Here is a 17786-nt window from a genome sequence, read left to right as displayed (position 1 = left end):
CAATCTAGAGTGACGTCAAAGTTGCATGAATTCTGATGACTGTTCAGACTGAAAAATATCTGATCTAGGACCACATATGAAAGTGGCTCAAATCAGAATTGAAAAGATCAGATTTCATGTGATCTGTGCTGTTCACTGTCATAAAAAAAAACGGATCTTGAGTCACATGGGCAAAACTGATTTGGGCCACTTCTGCCTGCCGTGTGAACTTTGACCACTAGGAGGAGCCATAACCAAAAATAATTCACAAGGTTTTTTCTATGTTTCTTTTGAATCCCTATTCCCCATTGATCCCATTCCAGTCAATACACAAGTTGTAAGGAGTAAAAAGAAAAATGTGTTCTCCACATTTGTAGCTGTAATGAATGATATCCCTGACGTATTAATTGATATAAGCAAATTTATATGTAATTGCTGTCGGAAAATATATATGTAATTGCTGTCGGAAATGATAATGACCAGGAGACCAATTGGAAAGTTCAATATGATACATATTGTATTGCATACCTTATAATTTTATTTGGCTGTTTGTTTGATGTGTTTTAATTATTTCCCTTACCGCCAAATAAAATTAAAAGGTATATGCCGCAAGGGCGGTTAGGTGGCCGAGCGGAGATTGCGTTCGTCACCAGCCCCGGAGCTGTGAGCTCGATTCGCCTGTTCGAATCCAGCTCACAGCTCCGGGGTTGTCACCAGCTTGGCTGGCCGTCTGCACTGATACAATTGGCTGTATCAGAGGGTGGGAGAAGCTGGCGGGGTGGGTCCGGGTCGTTGTAAACAGCGACTCCTACAGTTCGGTCCGGGCGCCTGCTAAGCGCGGATTGGACGTGAGGGGGATAGTGTGGTCCTCCCACACGCTACGCCCTCTCAATGAGAATCCGCGCTGCCAGGTGAAAAGAAGCGGTGATTGGCTGGACGTGTGTCGGAGGAAGCACGTGGTAGCCTCCACTCTCCCAGATGATCTGACTGTGGGGGGTAAGTGCGCAGCGATCAGGAAGGGACTGGGAATTGGCATACGACTAACATTGGGATGGGAGAAAATCGGAGGAAAATGGAGGGGGAAAAAGACAAAAAAAAAAAAAAAAAAGGTATATGCCGCAGAACAGTCAAAATACAGTAGAAAGGCTGGGTGACAGTTGCAGGTGTGTGTAAACAACTAAGTCCTTAAAAGTAGTGAGGGGATACATTTGTCAATTTTCAAAGTCTTATGCGAAGTCTCGTTCCAACTGCTGGGAGCAGCAAACTGGAAGAAGGCTTGACCACAGGAAGTGCTAACACAGGGAACATCTAGGCGAGATATGATGAGATGTTTAGTTTATGATGAATTGAAAATGGGGGACCCTGATGTAAACAAGACGAAAGTCTTTCTCTGGTCTGCATCCCCTTAACAATTGTGTGTATTGAGCTGTACTGTATTGTACCCATTCTGCAATCTGTTAACATTTTTCAATCAATCAATTTTCAATCGGATGGTCGAAAGAAGATCACGTTCCTTTACATTAAACATGTTTTGTTGTCTTTCAACTATAAGGCTACACGCCTCATATCTTTTCAAAGCGCACAACACAGGAGAAAATTCCCCTTTAATCCAACATTAAACGGCTGAGGGCATTGTATCCGTTTTGGGAATAAAACGGTTGGCCACACGTACCAGTGGTCTGGAATCCTAACGTTCAATGCAACACAAAGCTATCATTTTTTATAAACCCATACATGCACATTATACAACTACTAACTGTACAAAGTCAACTGAGAGGTAAAGAGGTGGAACATGTGATGTCATTATGAATATGAAACGATTGATTGAAAACTTTATTAACAGATTGCAGAATGGGTACAATACAGTACGGCTCAATACACAGAATTGTTAAGGGGATGCAGACCAGAGAAAGACTTTCGTCTTGTTTACATCAGGGTCCCCCATTTTCAATTCATCATAACATATATATGATATACAGTACTGCTACATCTATACATTTATGACATACCAGATTTACAAATACAGTACTGTTTGTGATACAAAAAGAGTATATACATTTGACGAAGAAACTACATTGGGGGAGGTTGGGGGGGGGGGGGGGTAGGTGGGGGGGAAACTACATGGGGCGGGGTAACTGTACATTGGATTATCGACTAAACCTTACTTGGTCCCAAGAAGAGGGTCTCTTTTCTCCCTCTCTCTCTTTCCTTAACTGTTTTTAATCAATCAAAAAACAGATCCAAGAGTAGTGAATTATATGGAATCTCTGTCTTGTTCTCTGTCAGTTTGAAGGTCGTATGTGGGGTCTTATCTTCATGTACAGTGTGGGTTCTATCACCATGGCGATCGCCATCCTGGGAGCATACGGAGCCCACAGGGAGAGCCTTGCATGCCTCATTGTGGTGAGTATTATGATTTATATGATCACAATAATAATAGTAACAACTATAATATAAATGTTCAATGGAGTTGTGTTGCTAGGCAACATCTTTGTGTATTGTGTAGTACTAGTTTGTGTATTTCCTGTCAGCTATTGTATTAGCGAACACGGCAACAGTTCTATACACTTTATTCAAATAGCAAAATGGTCAAAACGGTTACGTTTTGCTTCACAGAACAGTGATAGTGAGTCACAGTAGCCAGTGAGTCAGGAGTTTGGTGTCCGTTTACGATCCATCCTGTTAGCAGACTGTGGAAAGTCCCGTCCTCTCAACCAATCAGCTGCTACCCAGAGGGGAAGTAATGAAAACCTGTTGTCAACAATATAACATCTTTATAATATGAATGTCATTTGTCTTTTTTCTCTCTCCAACTCTCTCTCTCAATCCCTACCTTTCTCTCTCCCTCTCTCTGTCTGTCTCTCCCCCTTTATCCCTCTCTCTGTCACCCTGTCTCTCCCTCTCTGTCTCTATCCCTCCCTCTCTCTTAGTTCGTGATTTGCATGGTGATGGGAAGCGTGACCTTTGGGAAGTATTTTGACATGTACATGGGTACCTTAGTCGTGTAGTGTATCTTGTAGATTAGGCCCATTGCAAGTTGCTGTACTCTGTCGTCTACTCTAAGCCATCCTAGGTTGTCAAAGTGGGCAGGGGTGAGGTGGGTTCTAGGAGTAAGGTCAAGCAGTAGTCTGACCAGTTTGTTTTGAGATGTTTGTAATTTAGTTTTTAGCGCCTTTGAGGTGCTTTGGTACCATGAGGTGCAAGCATAGTCGTAGTACCCTTGAATGAGTTCTCCTGCCAGAGTCTTCAAGGTATTCTTGTTTACCAGAGAGGAGATCCAGTACAAGAATAGAGTTTTTTTATTACATTGGATGCCATTTTGTCACAGGAAAGATTTGCCTCTAGGATGGAACCTAGGTATGTAATTTCATCTTGCCTTGTGACAATATTGTCACCCACTGTAACTGAGAAGCTGTCGGCCTTGCTGAGTTTGTTATTTGAACCGAAGAGAATGGACTCTGTTTTGCCCATGTGTAATGATAGTTTGTTGTCAGCGAGCCAGGTGCAGATTTTGCCGAGTTCTGAGCTGAGGGTTTTTTCAACCTGTAACTTGTTCTTGTCAGAGACCAGCAGGGCTGAGTCGTCCACAAACAGGAACAAGTTGCAGTCACAAGCTGACATGTCATTTGCGGTATCGAAGTTCGGTATCGAAGATGTTCCGCAATACTAAATCCCATAGGAGGAAACACGTCTAACGTCGGTGTGCGAGTGAATGGGTAAAATGCGAAGAACACAATTGTAAAGCGCTTTGGATAAAAGCTGTTATATAAATGTACCATTTACCATTTTATACACAGGTGCAAGGAAACTATAAAAGAAGGAAGGGTCCCCCATTAGCCACATCAGTGTTATTCTTCCTGGGGTCCATAACACATAAAATACAGTTACAGACTTACATTATACACTCAGACATTCACATGGCATACAGACAAATTAAAAACATCAAGACATGCTCCTAATCAATTCATAATACAATACATACCTTTAATATCCATTAGGGAATGTCAATTTCTCTTTTTGTTTTACCAAGATTCTGAAACAACCTTTACTATTCTCCTGCGTAACAAGTCTGGGAAGAGAGTTCCATTCCTGCAGACCTTGGAACATGACAGTTCGCTTCATTGCATTCAACCTCACGTTTGGACGTGTAAAACCTCGTGCAGAAGCATGTCTGGTGGAATGGTCGTGTCTGTCAATACTTGTAGATAAATTGTTATACAAGAATATTCCAAGTGAATACAAGGAGTGAGTAGAGTAACCTATTTTTGACAAGTAACCAAGTTAAACAACTGTGCATCGCTGCAACATTAGTTCTGTACTCACAACGAAGAGCTATATGTGCTGCTTTTTGTGCCATTTGTAATTTTTCAGTTTATTCGTTGTTACATTAGAGTAGACCAGCGGTTCCCAAACTTTTTTGGCCGTGCACCCCCTGTCACCTCCAGACCTAGCTGACGCACCCCCCAATGGGTTTCTGTTAGAAAAAATTGTTGCTGGTCTCCGTGCAGATTTTATTTTTTATTTTATCTCTTCCCACGGCGACTATGGATAGGGAATTTCTTAATTTAATTAAAATGTTCATGACAACATGGATGCATGTACTCTGCCAGCATGTTTAATATCCATAATACTAAAGGTTTGACTAAGATTTTTATGAAATTGTATTGTAAAAAATAAAATAAAAAAAAATGTATTTACCACCATTAGCTTTTTCATGTCACGCACCACCTAGAGGGCGCTCGCGCACCACAAGGGGTGCACGCCCCACAGTTTGGGAACCACTGGATACTACAGGACAATAGTTAAGATTCGACAACATTTCAAGAGCTTGAATCACCTGTTTGATAGTCTTTAGTGGTAACAATGAGCACTTCAAATGTTGATATTTTATTAACAACAGAAATACCTCTTCCCATTTTTCACCACTATATTGTTTACATGTTGTGACCATGACAATTGACTGTCTAATGTTACTCCTAGGAGTTTAGTCTCCTGGACTTGATCAATTACCTTATCACTTATTAAAGGTTCCGAGACTGGGTTCGTACTGAGAGTATATGGTTTGAACCGAAAATGATGCTACTTGTCTTTGATATGTTTAGAACTAGTTTATTATTCTTTATCCATTCAATCACTGATTGCAACTCTTCCTTTAGGACCGTATTTAATTGGCTGTAGAGGCTGATGTATAAATTGTTATCATCCGCATACATTGAAATATAGGACTTATTTAGGACAGGAGGCATGTCATTTGTAAATATGGTATAGAGCAAAGGCCCAAGGCACATTCCTAGCTAAATACGTTTGAATCCAAAATAATGCAAATAAGGAGAAACCGCAACATTCAAGTTTTTTAAGTAAGCATTTGTGATCAATGATATCAAATGCTGCAGTGAAATTAAGCAAGACAGTGCCAACCATTTTCTTTTGATCTATCTTTTTCAGCCAATCATCAGTCATTTGGGTTAAAGCAGTCGCTGTTGAATGTCCTTCACGATATGCATGTTGAAAATCAGTGGTTAACCCTTTCATTACCACACTACAGGTTAACCTTTCAATACCACACTACAGGTTAACCTTTCACTACCACACTACAGAAGGTTAACCTTTCACTACCACACTACAGAAGGTTAACCTTTCACTACCACACTACAGACGCTTAACCTTTCACTACCACACTAGACGGTTAACCTTTCACTACCACACTACAGAAGGTTAACCTTTCACTACCACACTACAGACGCTTAACCTTTCACTACCACACTAGACGGTTAACCTTTCACTACCACGCTAGACGGTTAACCTTTCACTACCACGCTAGACGGTTAAGTAGTTAGTGTGGTAGTGAAAGGGTTAACCTTCTGTAGTGTGGTAGTGAAAGGGTTAACCCTTTGTCATGTGGCAGTGAAAGGGTTAACCTTCTCTATTGTCGCAGTTAAAGGGTTAACCCTTTGGTGGCGTGGTAGTGAAAGGGTTAATGTGTTCAAAGAAAAATAGCATTTAATCTGTTCACTTACTATTCTAAAAGGAAGGGTCATCATGTTAGAACACCAGCGTTCTGTGCTCTGCTTGGTGACAGTTCTATTGAAGCCTGTATTACAATTAGAAATATTTGATTAGATTCAAATGTATTATCATCATACAGTACAAGTACAGTACAACTAAAATAAGTTTGGCATCCAGAGTGCAAATCTCTTGCAAATATACTTGCAAAGTATTTTTGGTACTACTTGTTCAGATTTCATGTACTAATTCAAATCACAGTTTTAGTATATTCATTAGTATGCTGTGTAATTTAAGTACACAAACATATGTTTACCAAACATGTACTTTAGTAAATGTATTGAAACTAAAGTACTATTTTGGTAATCAGAAGTAACCAGAAAACATTTCAATATACAGTATTTAAGTACAATATTAACACACTCAAGTACAACTCAAGTGGTTTCAATTGAACACAACTTCAGTATACTTTCTGAATACATAAAAAGTATACTTTAAGAAATATTTGAAGGTTTATTAATGGGCTATTTCAAAGAATCCTACAAATCTATTGTAGCGATCAAGTGTATTCATAAGGTGACAGAAACGTCTTCATAACATGTAGCTAACCATACTCTCAAACAGCATTCTAACAGTTCTCACATTAGAAGAATTAAAGCATCACCCATTAATGTGTTGGTCTTCCGTTTATTTATATATTAGCTCTAGCAGTTTAGCATTCCTCACAGTTGTGCTAGATTTTCATGGCATTCTGACTACACCATTACATAAATAGTGTTTTAAAAACTAAATGTACGAAAAATACTGTATATAAGATAATTTCTAAAATTACTTAAAGACATTGACAACATGCATAATTGTACACATATACACTGTTAAAATATATTGCTGCATCCATTATGGCAGTTAATTCCATAGATACCCATTGTAGCTGTGCATGGATCAGAGATGCTAATTGTGCTTGGATGGCGACCCGACCTGAGAAAACTGGAAAATGAGAACAAAAATCAACCTTCACTTGGTGCACTCAGGTAGGTCCCATTATACATACAGTACAAACAGACATACAACCCCAAGCTCACTCAGGTAGGTCCCATACAGGTGCAGCTCAATAAATTAGAATATCGTGGAAAAGTCCATTTATTTTGCCGCATTGATGCAGTAATTTGTGCAAAAGGAGCCCCAACTAAGTACTGAGTGAACATACTTTTCAGTAGGCTGACATTTCTATATAAAAAAAAAATATTATTTGATTGGTCTTATGTAATGTAAAACAAATAAAGGCTTGAAATATTTCACTTTGTGTGTAATGAATCTATAATCTATGAGAGTTTCGCTTTTCCACAATATTCTAATTTGAGCTGCACCTGTACATACAGTACAAACAGACAGACATACAACCCCAAGCTCCCTCACCAGACTCCTAGATCTAAACCTCTTGGATACGTACTCCAGAAAATGAGGCTGCACTAATCTGTCCAGTCACTTCAGAGTTCCTCTGCGTCTCGGCTCACTAAGTGCACACTGGCCTCGGGAGATGGATCAGTCTAAGCAACAACACCTCATCTCAACCATAAGGAATTCATCGTTCTGATAAAACTACAGCCGTGGGAACGCTGACATGATTTCAAGGGAACGCTGACGTGATTTCAAGGGAGCGCAGACTAGGGATGGGTACCGAATTCGGTACTTTTGAGGTACCGAACCGAAACACGTCGGTACTACCGAGTATCGATTCAAGTGAGATACAGAGAAAAAAAATAAAAAGATTTTTTTTTTATTATTATTTTTACCTTTTTTCTTTTCATGTCAACGTTCACACGCACAATATATGCTTACCTAGGATTTGACTTGATTCAACAAAGCAGTTGTAGCAATGGCAAGCCGAAAACTGTCGAAATTGTAGTTATTTGAAGTTTGGATTTTTTTTTGTGACTGAGGTAGGTAAATTAAATTTCTTGAGACTAAAGTACCGAAAAAAAGGTACCGTTGGGTACCGGTATCGATTCACAGGTACCGGTACCGTATCGGTTCAAATGTGAAAGGTACCCATCCCTAGCGCTGACATGCCGCCACATCTCGGGTTTGTCACACGTTTAAAGTTTCTCACCTACTGCCATCTTTGAAGGACATCGTTACATCACCAGAGACAATGCTTTATAATTACTACTATAGCAGAATAGTCTTTATAATTACTACTATAGCAGAATAGTCTTTATAATTACTACTATAGCAGAATAGTCTTTGATTACTACTATAGCAGAATAGTCTTTGATTACTACTATAGCAGAATAGTCTTTGATTACTACTATAGCAGAATAGTCTTCATGATTACTACTATAGCAGAATAGTCTTTGATTACTATAGCAGAATAGTCTTTGATTACTACTATAGCAGAATCGTCTTTGATTACTACTATAGCAGAATAGTCTTTATGATTACTACTATAGCAGAATAGTCTTTATTACTACTATAGAATAATAGTCTTTATGATTACTACTATAGCAGAATAGTCTTTATGATTACTACTATAGCAGAATAGTCTTTATTACTACTATAGAATAATAGTCTTTATGATTACTACTATAGCAGAATAGTCTTTATGATTACTGATGATTTTTTTTTAGAGATTTTGGATGTATGTGAGATTATGTGCAAAATAAATCAGCATTGTTTCTTTTGGTGAAGTGCCCCTTTAAATGTGCTCATCTCAGGGAAGAAAGGAGTACAGATTTCCAGAAGAATGGAGGGGGCCACCTGAGGTCTCTGAGGGCCCCTGAGTCTGGGCCTGTCCTCTGGGGAGACTCCTATTGGCTCAGAGTATTATGGTGCGTTCAGCCAGTCCTTGTCAACTCGTAAATATCCAAGTTCACCACCAGGGGATAGCACTCAGGCGGGTTTTCGCGTTAAACATGACACACGATTAGTTACATGATTTACGAGCAAACAGACTTTATTATGAGCACGGAGTATGATGCGACTTAATCCGAATATTGATGTTGACATTCTGGGATTCCATAAACCTCATCAAACCACCTGCATCAAGAAGAGAGCGGTTGAATAATCTGGCTGAATCTTGGTCCCGACTTCAAAACCTCACTTAGCGCACCTCAACGCTGTCACCTCGTGCACTGGATCATGAGATAAATTTGCGAATTTACAAGTTGACGAGGACCGGGCGAACGCACCATCACACCGCTTGTAAAGGCAGGAGATGCCAGTGGACGGCCTGCACACAACAACCTTTGCCCACTGGACTTAAGTAGATCTTAGGTATATTTGATTCACGCCCATCCAAACAGACCCCGTCATTCCTATTTTTTATTTTTCTTATTTTTTGCCTTTCTATAATTTTCTCCCATCCCCCAATTTAGTCGTTATGCCAATTCCCTTCCTGGTTGTTGCGCACATTGCCCCACTGTCGGTCTGTGGAGGGTGTAGACTTATCACATGCTGCCCTACTGTCGGCCTGGGGAGGGTGTAGAACTACCACACGCCTCCTCCGATACATGTGGAGTCGCCAGCCGCTTCTTTTCACCCGACAGCGAGGAGTTTCACTGGGAGGGCGTAATGCGTGCGGAGGTTCGCGCTATTTCCCCCAGATCCCCTCCCTGCTGAACAGGCGCCCCGACTGACCAGTAGGAGTCGCTGTTTTGCAATGACTAGGACTCGTACCAGCTGACAGCTGAATTCGAGTCTCTGCTGTGGTAGGCGAGTGCTTAGACCTCTACGCTACCCAGCCGCACCTAGCATCAGTCATTCCTAGAAAGATGGGACTCAGAGGTCCTTGAAAGCACACATCTGCACCCCCTCCTGGGCGTAGAGGGCGAGGACCGCGGCGTCCGTCAGGGCGGTCAGCTCGTGCTGCCTGTCGACTGAGCGGGAGAAGTCGTCCGGTCCCTCGCCGCAGCCGCCCTCCCCGGGATGGCTGGGGTAGCCCGGGTGAACCATCAGCTCGACGGTCACCACCGGCCTGTGCGGTATGACGGATGCGGCGGAGGTGGGCACCGACGGACCGGCTTCCATGGCGTTCGTCAGCGCCCTCTTCAGGCTGAGGACAGACATGTTGCGTCCCATGGTGGTGAGGCCCACGTAGACGTCAGGCCACCTAGTGGAGGAGAAGAGGAGGGCTGGTTGACTTTAACACTTTGATTACCACTGGTGAACATGGTAAAACGTGGTTAAATGCCAGCACCCACTTCAATGATAGCGTTGTGAACGCATAATCTGTCTTAAATTATGGCTATGTGTCTAATCTGCCCGTCGCTTATCAATGACTTGTTTGCAGTCAACATTGTCAAAACGGATTTTTTTTTAATCGGTTCATTTCCGTTTTATAGCATTTTGAAAAGCCCTAGTTTTTCAGGAAAATATATAGATTCCGTGATAAACGGCATTTACTGGAATATTCTGGCATACACAAATATTTTGTCATTTTTCGGCCTATTTATGAATTGTTTTCAAATAAACGCTAGATTATCGATAGTATATGTGTACTAATGCACGCTATAGAAGCGATCTGAAAAGTATATTCTCTCATTTCCTGATCAGCGAGCACACACACGCATATGGGACACGTTGATATATCTGTGAAAAAAGCTCCGATTACCCCAAGACTGGTAAAATAGATTCCTTACCTCAGATCAGATGTTATCCAAAAAGATTATTCCAATTCCTGATCGCCATTCCAAATATCGATCGTGTTTATTGATTCAGCGTTGGGTGCTGGAAATACATAATCCACTCTGTTCTGAGGGCCGGCGATCAACTTGGGTCTCTTCAGTTGGCTTGACGGAAAAGTAACATGAGGAAACTGCCCCCCCCCCCCCCCCTTCATCAGTCTAAACTAATGGGGTGCAGTTACACAGGGAGAGACAATAGGGGGCGGTATCTTCCCAATTTAGCTCAGAGAGACTCTGCAACACTAGCGTGAGGCTCGATTGATGAAATATGAATTCAAATCGCCAATAAAAAAAAATAAGACAAACAAACGCTATATAGCGTTGCTGGCACTCAAAGTGTTAACACTTTCTTCGCCAGGCTTATGTACATCATTATACCCCTCTCTGCCAGCTCTATTTGTCTATGGAGAAGTCCCCCTTCTTTGCAGGGCTATAACTTTTTAAATTGTATTGCTAAATTGACATTACTATGGCCCATTCAACGTCAATTATCTATCGTTCAGGACGTAGGAACGTTATACTTTTTCATTCACATATTCATACTAAAATACGGTCTAAAGTATAAGTATGTTTTTATCGTTTTCTGCAGCTTTCTCCAGAACGTGATTTATAGCCCTAAATGCATTATATTGATGATCAAATAGTTTGATAGCGATCTGCGCGAGATAAAAAATTTCAAATGGACATGCTTCTAGAAGTTACTACTTATCATCTGATGTTGACCGGATGGGGGGGGGGGGGGGGTCGTTTATAATTCCGTGGCCAACGTTAGATGATTCATCTATTGTGGGTGATATGATCATTAGAGCAGTTAGTATCGAACACGTTAAAAAAAAACGCTGAAACTCACCGTAGCTTCCTCGTAGCGTTGGGCGATGAGCGTGGAGCAGAAATATTCCTATTATGGGATGTTGAAATATGCGATCCATCTCCAGGTTGTATAATAGTATATACGTCCAAATCATGTTGTTTATCGAGTTATTGGTAACGGATTGCTATCCATTGTGTCTAGCTCGAGTCCCGGGACTATTAGCGAGTGATCGGACCGAATTGGAATGAGCACCAGCTTCCGTTTCCGGTTTCCGCCAATCCGCCACCAGATGGCGCTCTTGAACCGTTGGAGAGTTGAGAGGGAATCAACAGTAGATCTCAAGTCTCCGGGAGAGAAATATGATTGCGATCACAGATTTTTTAAATATTGATCTCAATGACGTGTTACGGCGTCATTGGCAGAATTAGCATGGTGGGGAATGACGAGTTTAGGCGTCTCTGGCAGAGAAAGTGTTAAGGAACTCTATCACAGAGTTGTTTACACACACCTAAATGGTAAATGGTGCATTTATATATGTCTCTTTTATCCAAAGTGCTTTACAATTTGTTCCTCACATTCATTAACCCATTCACACCGACGGCGGAGGCGACCATGCAAGGTGCCAACCTGCTCATCGGGAGAAGTTAGGGGTTAAGTGTCTTGCTCAAGGACACTTCGACACACTGCCCGGGAGGAGCGGGAATCGAACCGGGAACCTCCGGATTACCAGACGACTGCAAACTGCCTTTTAACTCATTCTGTGCCAAAAACTGAAAATTACGTGTTTGCTCGACAAGCGTTGAGTGCCAAAAACGAGATATTAAGTTTTTGGATCGTTTGATCTTTTTACTTTGATCCCCGCTCTACAGACTTGCCCGGAGCGATCTGCATAATTTTGGCACACTCACATACACTAGAACTGCAATGCGGATCGACTATCACCAGGTGGCAGTATCGTCCGTGTCTGAACTGCAATGGCTTGGGGTTGATACACAGCCTCCCTTTTTTCCCCCCTCCTCCCCCTTGAACAGAAATTCACATTGATCGCCTCGAAATTCCGTTGCCTAAGCGTATTTGACCATCGAAACGTGTATAGACATATACACTGGTAATCGCGATGGCGATGCGATCACTTGGAATTATTCTTCTTGGAATACCTTCTGGCTAAGGTAAGGTACATTCTATGTCTATTTTACCGAATCTGAAACATGTTTTTCTAACGATCACAGTTCTGTGTTTCACCGGACGAAAAACATGCTCGGCAAACACGATTACAGTTTTGAGTTATGAAGGTACATATATACATGTCATATACCTTTGATTTGGGAGTATTTGGGGTTTCAGGGGATCAACCAGAACGGTTTGGGCTTATTGCACATAATGCGTTTTATCTTGCGATCTATGAAAAAAGACTGGATTCTCTTGGAAATGCACGATGTTTAGCGTGTAATAAACTACAAACTACAGCGTGTGGAAACAAACTATTATTCCCATGTTGCACTACAAGTAATGTTTGTCAAAATGAGCCACACCATGTCTCCACAGCTATAATACAAAACACACACACAGCTTCGCAAACATAGTGAAACGACCGCGGAAACAACTATCAAGCTGGCATTCTAGCTGTAAAGATAAGCGATACGCCGGGCACTGAATGATGTGATTTGTCTGTTCTGCGTCATGTCTTATTATTTGGTTGTTGACTAATAAAACTAAACTTGAAAACTTGAACTTGAATCCCTGTCCTGATTCTAGTACACACACCAGGGTTTTCCGTTAGAAAAAATTGTTGCCGGCCTCAGTGTCCGGTAGATTTCAATCTACCGGTCAAATGAGAGAGATTCCGGTCAGAGTTTATTGAGCTTAAAAACAATTGATAGGCAAAAGAATGACAACAAAACAAAAGAATGACATCATCAAGGCATGTAGATTTATAATATTTTTACTTAAAACTAGGCTACTTTTGCGTATAAAGTCATTATATTCCAAATAAAATAAGTCCCGAGACTCGTGCTGCTGCCGACTTTAAATCAAATAGGTGTCTGTGGGCAGTCGCCCGACATTAATAAACAACAGTCTGTTATAATCACATTTTTATGAGCTAACGAATTCCGTTATATTGGACATTTGTATTAATTATATCAAGCGAAGAACTGAGAAATTTGGCAGAGAGAGACGGCAACATTATTGTGGGTTTGCGTGACGACTCTCTCCACCTCGCAACGACTTATTTGCAAAGAGTATGGCGCTGCAGAGCAGCTGATTCAGCTGTTATTGGCTCTTTTCTGGGGACCGCACAACAGCGCCCCCCACCCAACATTGAATTGAAAATGGCTGAATTGGAGTACTGCTGGAATACTGCATTGTGCTGCTGCTGCTCCGGCTCTGCAGCTTCACAAAAGTTCGCACACCCAGCACTAAGCTCTCGCTGACAACGTCGTTGTCATTATTAGAAGCAACGAGGAAACAAATGTAATGATCGTTTCGTTCATCGCATAGGCTATTTAATTTTAGCCTATTTTAATACAATTCAAATAATCAAATTGTGCTTAGACTCAGGGAATTATTTTCACCGGACATTAAGACCGGAGAGATTAAATATGTCGGACTTCAACAGATTTTGCCGGTCAAATACCGGTAATTACCGGCTAACTGAAACGCTGACACACACGCACAGAGACACACACACCTGAGGCCGTGGCGTCTGAACACAGGGACGGCCTGCAGCGCGTCCTGCTCCACCTGGGTGCAGAAGTCTCGGAGGGGAGGAGTCATCCAGGGGCAGCTGAGCAGACCAGGCTCCACAGGAACCCGAGTGAAGGAGATACAGCAGGAAGAGAGGACCCGAGCAAACACCTCCCGCACCTCTGTGTGTGTGAGAGAGAGAGAGAGAGAGAGACAGTCAGACAGACAAGACCTGAGCAAACACCTCCCACACCTCTGAGAGAGAGAGAGAGAGAGAGAGAGAGAGAGAGAGAGAGAGAGACTGGCACGAGGGTCTGCTGTACAAGCTATTAGAAAGTGGCATTGGAGGGAAAACCTACACATCATAAAGTCAATGTACACCAACAACACATGTGCTGTGAGGATTGAGGAAAAACACACAGACTTCTTTCCTCAAAGCTGTGGGGTCAGACAGGGGTGCAGTTTGAGTCCAACCCTCTTCAACATCAACGAACTGGCAAAAACATTGGGACAAGCTGCAGCACCTGGCATCCCCCTAGAAAACACAGAAGTCAAATGCCTGCTGTTTGCAATGCCTGTTGTGCTGTGGTCTCCAACAAAAGAAGGGCTACAGCAGCACCTCGATCTTCTACACAAATCCTCCCAGACCTGGGCACTGACAGTAAATCTAACCAAAACAAAAGTCATGATATTCCAAAAAAGGCCCAGTCTACAACAACAGAAACACAAATTCCTCCTAGACACAATTGCCCTAGAACACACAAAAAACTACGCCTATCTCGGCCTAAACATCAGCGCCACAGGGAACTTCAACCAAGCTGTGAACGACCTGAGAGACAAAGCAAGAAGGTTTTTATGCTATCAATTCGGGGCGACAGTGGCTCGGAAGGTAGAGCAGTCGTCTGGCAATCCGGCGGTTCCCAGTTCAATTCCTGCTCCTCCCAGGCAGCGTGTCGATGTGTCCTTGAGCAAGACACTTAACCCCTAATCGCTCCCGATGAGCAGGTTGGCACCTTGCATGGTTGCCTCTGCCGTCGGTGTGGTCAAATGTGAGTAACAAATTGTAAAGCGCTTTGGATAAAAGCGCTATATAAAAAAGCAGCCATTTACCATTTACATTCCAATTCAAACCTGGCTCAAAATATTAGACTCCATCATAGAACCCATTTTCCTGTACGGTTGCGAGGTCTGGGGCCCACTTGCAAACCAAAACTTCACAAAATGGGACAAACACAAAATTGAGACTCTGCATGCAGAATTTAGCAAATGCATTCTCCGCACCCAACGGAAAACACAAAATAATGCATGCAGAGCAGAACTAGGAAGATACCCACTAATTATCAAAATCCAAAAAAGAGCATTTAAATTCTATAATCACCTAAAAGAAAGTGACACAGACACACTCCATAACAAAGCCCTCAGCTACAGAGAGCACGTGTGACTGGTTATTGGTCTTACCTGGCAGCACGTGGACATGTTGATGTCCGTCCATGTGTCCTGGCAGGTGTCCCATCAGCTCCACAAACAGCCTCACCTGGGCCCTGAGCTCCAGCTCCACCTACACACACATACACACCTCCATCAGGCAAGAGACATAGACAAGGGTGTAGGGCTGAGCCCAAACGTTCGAATGTTCAGACCTTCGTTCGTTATTACGTTGGCATTCAAATTCTAAATCAACATTCGAATTTTTTATTTGTTATACATTTGTATATTTTTTTAATTATTTAATTTTATATTTTTTTCTTCTTTTGTGTCTATTCATTCTGTTTAAACCAATGGGGTTTTTCTTCACAGTTGCAGATAAAGATTAGGCTACACTAAAACTGATGAGTTATATTCATTAAAGAAAGTTGATTTAATAAAAAATTAAAAGACGAATTTAATCAGATTAATGACTTTATTGAAATTGAGGATTTAGTTTGAGGAAAGTTCTGATTTAGATTTTTTTTTAAATTGTTATTAAAAACAAAGGTTCGAACGTCCGTTCGAAAAACCCTGACGAAGTTCGAATCCCAAAAACAGGCTTCGGGGACAGCCCTACAAGGGTGTAGGTTTGGTTTCAACCTGGGGGTATGGGCTCTAAGGGGGGGGGGGGGGTCTGGCAGTCGACATTTTGAGCGTCAAACACTTAATTTCCTGTATTCTGTTGTACTTTTCTGCACCCAATTTATGGTGGAAATGTCTTTATTTATGTAAAGGAAAAGACAACATTCAGGTACCCGCTGAAATATATAATGGAATATAATGCATTAAGGCTTTCAGGCATTCAGTATTGCTTTTAAATATGTATTCTCCTGTATTATTATATAGTTACAGGTAAGAAGGATAATATAGATGTTTTAACCCCCTTATTTTTTTACCTCTTTTGGAGGGGGGGGGGGGGTGTCTTTCATATTAGCTATATTTTTTGAGGGGGTCAAATTGACCGCTTCTCAATATTGTCCCCTGCAACCCCCCCCCCCCCCCCCCAATATTAGCCGATTTAAGCTAGCGCGAAGATACTGCCATCATATGAAACTACAGATATTTAACACCAGCCACAGACAGAGGGGGGACAGTAAATCTGATGGGAGGAAAGCGCCGGCCCCTTCACTGTCCCCCCCCACCTACTCCAATACCCTCCATTTTGTCTCCCACTTCGACATCCTATCTACCTATGTAACACCTACCCTCCCCCATTTCCCCCACTACACCCCTCCTTCCGGTCACCCTCCCCCGCCCCCTCCCTTCGAGTCACCTGTCCCCTGTAGCCTAGCTGTGACTCTCTCTCTCTCTCTCTCTCTCTCTCTAGTTTCAAGTTTGTTTATTAATTGTCACAATAAAATACACATACTTTACGGTGAAATGCTTGGTTCTGTATAAGCCCCTGAGAGTGTGCTTCATACAGTAAAAAGAAAAGTAAGAGAGAAAGTAAATAAAAAGTAAGTAATTGATTGATTGAAAACTTTATTAACAGATTGCAGAATGGGTACAATACAGTACGGCTCAATACAAAACAACTGCTAAGAGGATGCAGTAAAGAGTAAAAAGTAAGTAAAGAAGAATATACAATCTAAAGTACAACCTAGATACAATCTAATTACAATGAGTAAAAATGAGTAAATAGTGAGGTACAATGCAGAAAATGAGGCTCTCACTTACACCTGTAGCCTAGCTGTGATTCAAGATTCAAGATTCTCTCTCTCTCTCTCTCTCTCTCTCTCTCACACACACTTACACCTGTCTCTCTCTCTCTCTCTCTCTCTCTCTCTCTCTCTCTCTCTCTCTCTCTCACACACACTTACACCTGTAGCCTAGCTGTCTCTCTCATGTAGCCTAGCTGTCTCTCTCTCTCTCTCTCTCACACACACGGGCGGAAAAAAATCTAATCTACGAATTCCAATCTGGCTTCAGAACATCCCACTCCACTGACACATGCCTTCTCTATTTGAATGACCACATCAAACAAGAGGTGGACGCAGGCAAATACTGCGGCATGGTCATGCTGGACCTACAAAAGGCCTTTGACACGGTCAATCACTCCATTCTGATTGACAAGCTAAAAGCAATTGGTTTTGATAGTCTATCAGTGAGCTGGATACAATCCTACCTTGAGGGGAGGGAACAGATGGTGGAGGTAAACG

General features: G+C 41.9%; 1 protein-coding gene across 1 annotated transcript in view; it reads right to left on the bottom strand.

The window, feature by feature from the left end:
- Positions 1–6530: 6530 nt before the first annotated feature.
- The window catches only part of ydjc (YdjC chitooligosaccharide deacetylase homolog), a 60780-nt gene continuing 49524 nt past the window's right edge, over positions 6531–17786 (bottom strand). The window contains exons 4-6 of the mRNA XM_084323252.1: positions 15619–15718; positions 14165–14342; positions 6531–10090 (exon numbers count right to left, since the gene is read on the bottom strand). Of these exons, the coding sequence (XP_084179378.1) occupies positions 9760–10090; positions 14165–14342; positions 15619–15718 (609 nt within the window). The 3' untranslated portion in view covers positions 6531–9759. The remainder of the gene's footprint in view (positions 10091–14164; positions 14343–15618; positions 15719–17786) is intronic.

Source organism: Notolepis coatsorum (genome assembly GCF_963971535.1).
Source record: "Notolepis coatsorum genome assembly, chromosome: 10".
NCBI lineage: Eukaryota > Metazoa > Chordata > Actinopteri > Aulopiformes > Paralepididae > Notolepis > Notolepis coatsorum.
The sequence above is the reverse complement of the archived record's forward strand: the minus strand, read 5'-3'. Positions and strand labels throughout refer to the sequence as shown.